Source organism: Mandrillus leucophaeus, unplaced genomic scaffold, assembly GCF_000951045.1.
Source record: "Mandrillus leucophaeus isolate KB7577 unplaced genomic scaffold, Mleu.le_1.0 Scaffold1304, whole genome shotgun sequence".
Taxonomy (NCBI): Eukaryota; Metazoa; Chordata; class Mammalia; order Primates; family Cercopithecidae; genus Mandrillus; species Mandrillus leucophaeus.
This window is the reverse complement of record NW_012101260.1, coordinates 554,996-566,171: the sequence shown is the minus strand read 5'-3', so window position 1 is coordinate 566,171 and position 11,176 is coordinate 554,996. Positions and strand designations below refer to the sequence as shown.

General features: G+C 36.9%; 1 protein-coding gene across 1 annotated transcript; it reads left to right on the top strand.

Moving 5' to 3' along the window:
• Positions 1 to 1,353: 1,353 nt before the first annotated feature.
• On the top strand, positions 1,354 to 9,467 carry LOC105534153 (caspase-1-like). Its single transcript, XM_011972835.1, has 6 exons — positions 1,354 to 1,492; positions 1,859 to 2,125; positions 5,058 to 5,179; positions 5,838 to 6,011; positions 8,762 to 8,868; positions 9,302 to 9,467. The coding sequence occupies exons 1-6, from the start codon at positions 1,354 to 1,356 to the stop codon at positions 9,465 to 9,467; spliced, it is 975 nt and encodes a 324-aa protein (XP_011828225.1).
• The last annotated feature ends 1,709 nt before the right edge of the window (positions 9,468 to 11,176 follow it).

The window sequence follows — 11,176 nt, the reverse complement described above, 5'->3', positions numbered from 1 at the left end:
TTGTTAAGTGAATGACTAGATGCACTGCTTGAGGAGTCTACAAAGGATAAATTTAGCTGGATAATCTGCAAATAATTATCTTTGATTTTTTTCTAATATTAAATATTTGTGTTAATTACAGTAATATCACTCATTATCTGCTTACCATTTGGCAGGCAAGGTTCCATGCATTTTGTATATTTTCTTTCAATGCTCAAAACTGTGTAGGTATGTACTATTATTAAAATTATTTCACAAACAGAGCAACCAATGCATAGGGAAGTTCAATTTCTTGCCCACAAAATGAAGTTTAACATGCTAAGTTCAACATTCTGAGTCCAGAGCCTATGCTCTGGGCCTCTATGATGCAATGTCCCTCAAAAGAAAGCCAGCCAGGATGGGTGGGTGGCTCACACCTGTAATCCCAGCACTTTGGGAGGCCAAGGTGGGTGAATTGCTTGAGTGCATGATATAAAAAACAGCCTAGGAAACACAGGGAGACCCTGTCTTTAGAAAGATACAAATATTATCCAGCCACGGTCGCTTGTGCCTGTGTTCCCAGCTACTTGAGAGGCAGAGCTGAGAGGTTCATCTGAGTCCAGGGAGTGTAGGCTGCTGTGAGCCATGTTAAAGCCACTGCACTCCAGCCTGGCAGAATAAAATTCTGTATCAGGGGAAAAAAAAAAAAAAAAAAAAAAAAGCCCTCTGAAAAGGAAGGACTTTAAACAAGAAAAGCTTTACTTTTTGTGAAAAATGTGTTCATTTCTTAAAGTAAAATTGCTTCACAGGGACATAGGTTTCCCATGACTTTCCCCAGACAGTGAAATGGGCCTAGAGAGCAGTGGTTCAAATTCTCTAAAGGTTGTGCTACTTTTCTCCATCAAGTTTTCTAATGAATGAGAAACTCTTCACTGTGTGAGTTTAATTGTACACATACTTTGTCATTCTTGTCTTATTCTCCAAGCCCCATTCCCCTCCTACCCTGACCTGTTCCAAGGGCTGGTGAAGAAATTTTCCCAAAGATACACTCTCTGATGCAGTCTACAGCTCAAGAATCTGATTCTTTCTCTGCTGGGAAAAAAAAAAAAAAAAAAAAAGACATGCATATGCATGTGCAGTGGTTGTTTCCCAATATGTTTACATGCCTTGCCAAAAAGGTATAAAAGGAAGGTAAAAAGAAAGGTGAAGCATGCTTTCAGTTTCAACCACACAAGAAGGGTAGGAGAGAAAAGCCGTGGCCGGGTGAGTCTTTTACTGTCCCAAGAATAGGTCCCTGGGAAGAAAGAGTTTTGGAAGGTGCTGGCTTTTCTGGAAGCCACAATTAGTATCTGTGGAATTTTTGGTGAGCAGAAGTGAGGGAGAGGGTGGAGAGGGATGAGAGAAGAAACTCGAAGATGCTTGCAGTCTTTAGAAACAGAAAGGCAAGTACAGAAAGGAACTGTGGCTTTAGAAGTAGCCTGCTGTCATTTTGCAATCTTAAACTCTTACTTACCTGTTGAAAGTCTGACGGAGGGTACAGAATTGGCACAAGAGGAGTACTAGCAGCAGTGGTTCCTAAATGAAATATGCTATTTCTGTTTTATTACTTTATTAATCATTATTAATCAGAGTTAAATAAACATGTGACATAAGAGGATGATCTCTGCTTTCCAGGGACTAATGTGGAAATGGTAAACTCAGTCTTCAAGCCACTCCATGCACATGTATGGGGACTATTGAGGGAAACAAGGACAGTGATACAGTAAAAAAAAGGGATTACGCACCTGTGAGGAGGGGAACATTTCACTGATGAAATCTAAATGAGGTCGCTTTCTGTTGATGACATGAGAGGACTATGAGGCTGTTTTCATGATGTGAGAAATCTTTGTGCTCCAAACAGACAAGGTCCTGACGGAGAAGAGAAAGCTGTTAATCCGTTCTTTGGATGAAGGTACAATAAATGGCTTACTGGGTGAATTATTCGAGACAAGGGTGCTGAATCCGGAAGAGATAGAGATAGTAAAATGTAAAAATGCTACAGTTATGGATAAGGCCCGAGCTTTGCTTGACTCTGTTATTCTGAAAGGGGCTCCGGCATGCCAAATTTGTGTCACATACATTTGTGAAGAAGACAGTCACCTGGCAGGGACACTGCGACTCTCAGCAGGTAAGGGTCAGTGACTCACACTCAAGTTCACCTAGGGCCTGTCATTGTGACTACCATGTGATGTCTTTACTAGTCATGCATGTTAAGTTGCAGAAAACTTTCGTATCTCCGCCTTCAGGCAATATTTCTGTAGCAGGGCCCTATTGCATGTTCCTTGACTCTCCTTTGTTTCTGTTCCTTCATCCTCAGTGGCCCTCTTCTGATTAAAGCTCATTTCCTGTTTTGAGTATGTGGTAGCTAATTTCCTGAAGGTCATGAGAACTATCTAAAAAGCTTCACACTGTATGTTCCACTGTTATTGGCGAGGCACAATATTTGTTGATTGATTTAATATTTTTGAGTCCTGGGTGTACCCAGGCACTTATATAGTTGTCTGACATGAAGTTTTAAGGTCTGTAATTAAATATGTTTTATAACTTCTCTCCAAAATTTTGCCCTCCAAGAAGAATAAATCATATTTCAAAAGTGGCAATATACTCAGAGAATACATTGAATGATTATGAAAAAGTAAGGATTTCAAGTTGGCTCCTCCAGTTGCCTCCTTGCATTTTCTTTTGAGTAACATCACCCACTTGCCTGTTATCAGGCTGGGGATCATGCTGTGAGCCCTGGACTGCCTCCATTTGTGGCCCCCTTAGGGCCCAATACAGTGCACAGGAAATGAGCTGGCCCATTCTGGTGATCCCTTGGACCTACCACATGGTGAGGATGAGAGTTCTGGTGGACTCCTAGTCACTGGTCTCTGTGGTACTTTCCAAAGTCACTTCAGAGGCAGATGTTCTTTCAAAGTAAAAGCCTTTTTGTTTTGTTTTGTTTTGTTTTCTAAGGGTTGGGGGAGGCTTATCCCTGTCTAAGCAGATAAGGGACAAGTTTATGTTTTCATTTATGTGTGATAAATGTAATATTTTTCTGACAATGCCTCTTTCAATTTATACCCCCCACCACTCTCTACATTAAAGAACATATTGAACATTATTTAATGTCATTCAGTTAGGGTTGTGGGAGGAATCTTTAGTGGGGAGTGTTGTAAGCATTAGGGTAAAGTTTTTCAGAGGTACTAAGTGACTATTTCAATATTCTTCTTCTCTTTCTAGGTCCAACATCTGGAAATCACCTTACTACAGAATATTCTCAACTAGTACTTCCTTCCTAGTTAATGCTGTTTTTAAAGAAACAGCATTATTTGAACCCCGGCTTCCATGACATTAATGTTGTAGGATGAACCACAGTTAAAGGGGCTATGGAGAATTCCATAGAGTGATCATGTAATTTTCTTTTTGTAATGTATTCTGATTTTGTAGCAACTGTCCAAACAGCTTCACTATCTATGTTTACATTAAAATTTGAAACCTGTATCTCAAATCCTGATTACCCAAATAAGTATCAAACTTCATTACTTAAGCCTACTGGAACATTCCCTCACATCTCCCAGGGACAAACTTATCTAACCAATATCAGAGCTGAACATGCCATTCTTCCCCACCCTGCTTCTCATCCAGTTTTGTGTCACTCGGTTGTTGGTGTCACCATCACCAGTTGTTCATACCAGGAACTTGAAACTCATCTTGGCCCCTTTCCTCTCATGCACCTCCAATATTCAAGCCACGGCCAAGTTTTATGCATTTTTTTCTCAAATTTGGAACTGTCTTTCTATTTATTCTTCTATTTTATTAAAAACCCCTATTCATCAAGGGACCTCTTAAAATAAAAGAAACTTGTATTTAAAAGCAATTTAGAGGCAAGAAATGCTAATTTTTTCTGCCAAGTTCAGGTTTTACTCTATTGAATTTATTAAGGTTGATTAACTCATGAATGTTTTCTTAAATGTTCTACAGCATGGGAAACTCACTATATAAACAAACACTGCATTTTCACTAAGAAAAATTACCTCAAACATAACCCATATACCTCTATTTAGTTTTTTATGTTGTGTTCATTCTTCTTTCTGAAGAAACCAAACATTTATTCTATCAAATTATTATTTTATAGTTTTCTCCAATATATCCATTCCAATTAGTTCTTCCCCAAGTCAACACACTTCATGCTGCCTTTATTTATCTAACTAATTGTATAGCAGTTTCTCAAACTTGTTTTCAAAATTAAATATTATTTTCTTGACATAATAGTTTCTAAAAGATACTCCACAAATCTAGAAAACTCATTTATATCTTGAAACAAAGATTACATTAAGTTCTTTAACAAGTATATCACATTGTCGGATGGTGTTGTACTTGTGATGAAATAAAAGCCTCAAGGATTTTCTCACGTAAACTCTGTGAAAACATTTCCTCATATGTCTGTGTAGTCAATGTTAAGTGCTATAAATCCATCTAGTGTGCACTTTGATTTTAGCATTTATCATTCTGGTTCATATATTTAATTATCTCCTTCTTCCATATGTATACATAGTAGGAAGAGATCCTGAAGGACAGGACAAAGGTTCATTAACAAAATATTCCTAGTGCTTACTACCATGTCTATTAAGTAAATAAATAAAAAGATAAATATATTTCTTAAAGATTTTCAGTAGATTTAATTAAGGCCCCTCTCATTAAATTTTATTCTGTGGTTCAAATCTTTTGAAATACATTTATATTCTAATTATTTTATCTCACACATTTGACTGTTTTCTGAGCGTTTTTTTTTTCATGCATGGCATTGAAAAGCTTTCTTTCTACATTTTTTTTTCTGAAATACTTGTAAAAATACTGATCCTGAAATATGAAAGGAGAGCCCTGTTTTGCACACCTGGAAATCTCTGACTGGAAATGTACTCCATTAGCAGTGAAATTACTTCGCGGTGAAAGATCAGGATTTTCTTCCTAAGAATGCATTTCCACTTTTGTGATTTCATCCTTAGGTGAGGCTGTAAGAAACACAAAGTGAAACAAAGAGGGATGCCAATGTTCATGATGTTCTTTGACTCTTGCAGCTCCTCAGGCAGTGCCAGTGTGGGGCAACCCTGCTATGCCTACATCCTCAGGCTCAGGAAGAAGCGTCAAGCTTTGCTCCCTAGACGAAGCTAAAAGGATATGGAAAGAAAAGTCAACAGAGGTGCCATGCTCAGAACACAAGGTTAGAGTGGGGTGAAAGATATATTTGAGGCGATTTTGAAATGCAGTGGCTTTTTATTAGAGTTGTTCTCAATGGAGAATTGTACTTCTGCTTCCTTTACACACACACACAAAAATTCCTTTATCCTAGAATCCCAGGTTTATAGAAAGAGTTCCTAACTAGATCCAATTCCTGGATAAATAACATCAACAAAGGCAGCTATTGAATGTTCACTAAGAGTGGGCAGTGTTCTAAGCATTTTGTACGTGATAATACATAATGTTTAACCTTAAAAATAATCCATTTTAGAGAGATCTAGAAGCTGAGACATGGGGTTGTTAAATATTCTGCCCAAAGAAAATAAAAAATTAGAGCAATCAGTTTTAGAATTCAGTCATTCTTGCTTTAGAGCTTGTGCATTTTTCAAAATCTCACCTATCAAGAACAATGAAGTCAGTAGCTCACTTGCCATCTGGGCCTTTGCAGTTTCTATGCCTATTCTCCAAGTAGCACTCAATTCCGTTCCGCATTTTCAATGTATAGTCGATGGGATTTCGTATCCTGATAGGTCTAAGAAAGGGAAAACGGTCATAAACTTAGCAGGTGAATATTAAGTTACAGAGAATAAGGCTACTCATCCAAACTGCATTTCCTACAGATTTATCCAATAATGGACAAGTCAAGTCGCACACGTCTTGCTCTCATTATCTGCAATGAAGAGTTTGACAGTCTTTCTAAAAGAACGGGAGCTGAGGTTGACATCATAGGCATAACGATGCTGCTACAAAATCTGGGGTACAAGGTAGATGTGAAAAGAAATCTCACTGCTTTGGTAAGGTCTGTTATACCATAGAGACAATGGTCACGCCCTTTGTGTAACTAAATAATATTAGAAAGCTTGGTTGTAGGACCAAGGAATATAATCTTTTGATTATCTAAAATATAAACTTCCCATGAGAGGGTGCTGTATGCTACATGTTCTCTTGAAACATCAGAGTCATTCAGCACGAGCCTGGTTTAACTTAGTGGTGAATTTTTTTTTAACTCAGTAATGCCACGTTCTCTCTACAAGACAACTCTGAAAGACTTCCTACAACATCTTCCTCCACCTTTCTCAAAATTAAGACTGAAAGTTTTTTTGGCATTCCATTGTTTGTCATGAAATTCCTTAAAAAAAAGTTTCAGTACGGGTCTCTGAAAATATATCGTTACCTACTGCAGGAGATTTTGAGGATGATGCTATTAAGAAAGCCCACATAGAAAAGGATTTTATTGCTCTCTACTCTTCCACATCAGGTAACAGGTTTCTTCTACACAGAACATCTTTGTGGGGTTATCAATGCAAAAGCTCACAACCACGCACTAGAGGGCAGATACGTGTGTGGAACTTTAGATAAGATTTTTGAACACAAACTAAAGCTTTGTTCCAAGTTATACACACAATTCCCTTTATCCGCAAAGAGCAAGTAAGCACTTCTTTTGACTGAGCTAGTAAATAATGAACTCTGTTGCAAAATATTTTAGAACTGTGAGCGATAACACATAATTAAATGGAAGGCGATCTGTGCTGTAGTACATTAGAGTCTGATTCTACATAGAAAAGGTCCGCCATGTTGAAATCATTCAATGGACCAATTGGGCCCGACATCAAGTATTCACAGAAGGATAGGAGCAGGGTTCAGAAAAGTAGAACAGTAAGCGAGGCACTTTGGGCCCCTAAATTAAAATGGATTTTACCTAGAAGCATGAAGTATATAAAGCAGAATACATACGCATTATTCTAAATGTATGCTTTGCAGTAAGAATCTTGCTATTCTTGACTGATCTAGTCATTGTAAACTAGCTCCACTAGTTCCTCCCTGAGCTTTCCTTGAATTGCTTACTAATATATATGAATATAAATATCACTTTTTAAGGATTAAATAAATTAATATATGTGAAATATCGCACATGACAGAAAGAAGTACACATTAAAGAACTGGTATTATTTAAAATGTTTTTATTTTAGAACTTAATCCAGTTACTTTTGTTAGCAAGGTTTAAATAAAAATGACCTGAATGCTTTTATCCACAGTGTATGGCAGTTTCCTGAGAGGACTCGCATTGTCTTGGTCATTTCTGGCCCAAAGGCCCTGCCTCTGGTCAAGTAGTTAAATTTTCTAAAATAATTTGTACTATGAGATATCTTCTTTCAGAAGAAGTTTGCTTCTATATTGTCTTGAACATGCCCTGATGTAGGACTCAATATTTTTTCAGTGATTTAAAAAAAAAAAAAAAAAAAAAAGACAAACACACACAAAAAAAACATTTCCAGCCTGAGTACATAGAGTAGACTATAACATTAGACAGAACTGTTCTTTAATATCCTTTGGTCCCAGCCTTCCACATGACATCCATGGCTCTCTATATAGCTCTTTGTAAGCCCCTGGCTTCTCATCATCAATCTTGCTGATTTCTGTGTTTTTCTTTTCTTTCACTTTCCTTACTCCTCCTTTCCATATGATTGTCAGAAACTCCAATTTAGTTATTTATAACTCCCATATTAAGCCTAGCTCCACATTCTGCTGTGCAAATCCCAACTATATCATAGTGCTCTCCTGAGGAAAAATAACTATCTACTTCCTTAATTTCACAAAACATTTGCAGAGACACTTGTCTCCACCCTATCTCTTACCTACTTCCTTCAACTAAGATAGCTGTGGTTCTAAATAGAATTTTATTATTAATATACACTTTATGACCATTATATTTGGCTGTAATGTGTCATTAAAGAATGTGTTTGTGATTATACACAGAGCTATTACTACTGCTTTTCCCTTACTCCTTCTTTTGTATAATTTTCACGTCTTCATTATTTCTGTGTCTACCATGTAATAAATTAATATTGTTTTCTTTAATATTTCTTTTCTTCATAAGAACTTCTTATTCTCCATTATGATGTTATCATCCTTTTATTGACTTTTCCCAGATTTCTACTTTTGTTCTGTTTTGTGATTTTTATGGTTAACTCTTTGGGTGTAAATATCTTACAGTCAATGCTATTAAATTTTAATTAAAATTTTATGTAAAGTACATAAATTGAGATTTTATTAACATAATTACCCTGTATAGACTGAGTATTACATACCCTTAGTTAGCTCAGACACTAGTGTAGACTCAGATATCTCCTGTGTATGAAATTGTTACCATTCCCCATATAGCTGAATCTATTACATATCAGAATGGACAATTAACTTAAATCACAGTTAGTAACGCCACGTTGGGGATGCACATTTAGATATTTCTTTCTAAAATCCCAATTCCTTCTCTTTACCGCATTCTGCCTTTTTCTAACTCTCTACTAAATTTACGACTGTAACTCTGGGACTGTGTGATGTTAATACCTGCACCATATACAGCACTATTTAGAGTATCAGTAAAAATATACTCACTGAACTTCAAATGTATTCACTAAAAAATACAATGAAGTATATGGAAAATAGATGAATTCCAAAATATGCTTGGAGCAGAAATACTAGGGTTTCCTGTCTTTCTTCAGGCACAAGAGTCAATCTTGAGATTTGAAATGTGCTTTATCAACAGATAATGTTTGTTGGGGACATCCCGCAAAAGGCTGTTTTTATTATGAAACTGGTTGAACATCTGCAAGAATATGCCCATTCCTGTGATGTGGAGGAAATTTTCCACAGGTAGGGCTCTAGTGGATGCTCTTTTCATTCTACTTCCCCGAATGCTTGCCTATTGCAATTGGAAGCATACAAAGTGGATACAGACATGATTATCTTCCAATAATGCCCTTCTTTCCAAAAAAGTTTTGAAGTTCTTTGGAGAGTGAACAAGCCTGGGAGCCAGATCCAATCTGTTAAGACCAACAGCCTCAATAAAACAAGCATTTAGTTTCACCCACCTCCTGCCCTGTGTCCCTCATGGGTATTAGATCCAACCACAGATTTAAAAAGTCCTGAGGAGAGTGATTCAATGCTTAGATAACCACATGACTATATTTGTTGCAGATACAAGTACTTTTTGTTTTTGTAACTTACTTTGCTATATTTGTTGTAGTCTTTTCGGTCAATAATCTTTTCAGAAAAACAGGTCTCTGGACTGTCCTTTCTCTTTTAGGTTCGACTTTCATTTGAGCACCCAGATGATAAAGCACAGATGCCCAGCACTGAAAGGGTTACTTCGACAAGATGTTTCTACCTCTTCCCAGGACATTAAAATAAGGAAGCTGTATGAATATCTCTGGGCAGTTATGTGTATATGGTCGGGAGTGTGGGAAGGTTGAGGAAAGTGTACTGAAAGTCCATTTTAGTCAAGGACTCTAGGTCTACAGGTTGAGAATTTTTAATCCAAAAATTTGAACTTTGAAATGTTCTAAAATCCAAAACTGTGTGAGTGCCCACATGATATTCAAAGGAAATGCTTATGGAAGCGTTTCAAATTTTTGTTTTTTGGAATAAGGATGCTAAACTAGTAAGTATAATGCAGATATTCCAATATACAAAAATATCTGAAATTCAAACTACTTCAGGTAGCATGTATTTTGGATAAGGGAAATCAAGCCGTAGCATAATATACAGAAAATACTGAAGTAATGCCTTTCTACTGGTCAGTGCAGAGCATGTTGCTCTTTTCCCAAGGTTTTTCTTTTTTTTCTTTTAGACTCTTTCTGAGGGTCACTTAGAAGTGGCCATAAGTCTATGAAGGCTGACTCTTAGATGTTTCTCCCCTTGACCTCAGCAGGATAAGATTTTAAAATAGTATGTGGCCTTTCCTTTTAAGTTGCATATGTTCCTATTGGTGACATAACTTTATAACTTACATTTCTTTTAGTAAAATTCTCCTTTATGTTTTTTTTTTTTTTTCCCATAGGAAACCAAGAGTTCCTTCATTCTGTAATGGTTTCTGGAATTATATCTGCTTAATAATAGACTTCTTTGAACATTTTCATAAATCTGATATAAAAGTAAAAATGTGTCCTCAGTTTTATTCCACATTGGAGAAACAAAGGTTGGAAATCAAAGAGAGTACTGAGTTTAGAATGTTAGACTTAATCTATAAGACCTGAACTGGCTATTGGCACCATTTTTCCATTCAAAATACCATTTGCTGCTGGGTTGCAGACACAAATTACAAATTAGGGATGCAGATAAAAATTACCACAGGTACCGGACTTCAAAAAATTTAGAGCTCAGCAGGAGACAGGGACAGAAGACGAATAGTTATGACAGTGACACTGCAGTGTGATAAGGGACTTTTCCCAAATCCCACAGTTTACTGCTGACAAATCCATGAACAGAACCTGCAGATTTCTACCCTTTGTTAAGGTATTTAAGAGACAGAAAGTAAATTTTGAATTATCTCTAGACCCTCAGTATTCACAGACTTCTTGAAAAGGTAAGACGGCCATCAAAAATGAAACACTTGGCAGATGGTGCATGACACCCTGAAGAAACTCTAGGATGCATGGTGTGCACAGTGAGGTCCCTGCATGGTGCAGAGAAAATGAGTTTGGGGTGAAATCACTCACTGAGGGATGTCAAGATTTAGGAAGGATTGGAAGAACTACCCTTTCACCTGCAGATATGAGCCTTTTCTAATCTTTATCCTATTAAATCAAAGTGAATATCTGACCTTTTAAAAACCTTTATAGTTGAACACATTACAAACTTTTTTTTTTTTTTTGGCCTTTTATTAACTGTTTGCCTGGGCGTATCTTTTCGTGAATGTTTTACTACAACCTAAGACTACATCTGTGATCAATCTTTGCTTCGAGAATATCAAAAAGTAGAAGTAAATTGTCACCCTCAGTAAAAATTAACTGTTAAGGCAATCTTAAGCACTTGAAGGAAAGCATTCCAGGGAGTAAGGGGATTCCTTCAGAACCCTCTCCAATCAAAGGGTAAGATTACAGGGAGATGTAGAGGGGAGGTAGCGTCATGATTCCTCAGCACAGTTTAAACAGTTGCAGGTGACAATACTTTTTGTTTTTGT

Bases quoted from the DNA above. Each gene is read 5' to 3' on its own strand.
- LOC105534153 (XM_011972835.1), top strand. From the start codon at position 1,354: ATGAGAGAAGAAACTCGAAGATGCTTGCAGTCTTTAGAAACAGAAAGG. The intron at 2,126-5,057 runs GTAAGGGTCAGT...TGACTCTTGCAG, and splicing joins GACACTGCGACTCTCAGCAG to CTCCTCAGGCAGTGCCAGTG. The intron at 5,180-5,837 runs GTGCCATGCTCA...CATTTCCTACAG, and splicing joins GGAAAGAAAAGTCAACAGAG to ATTTATCCAATAATGGACAA.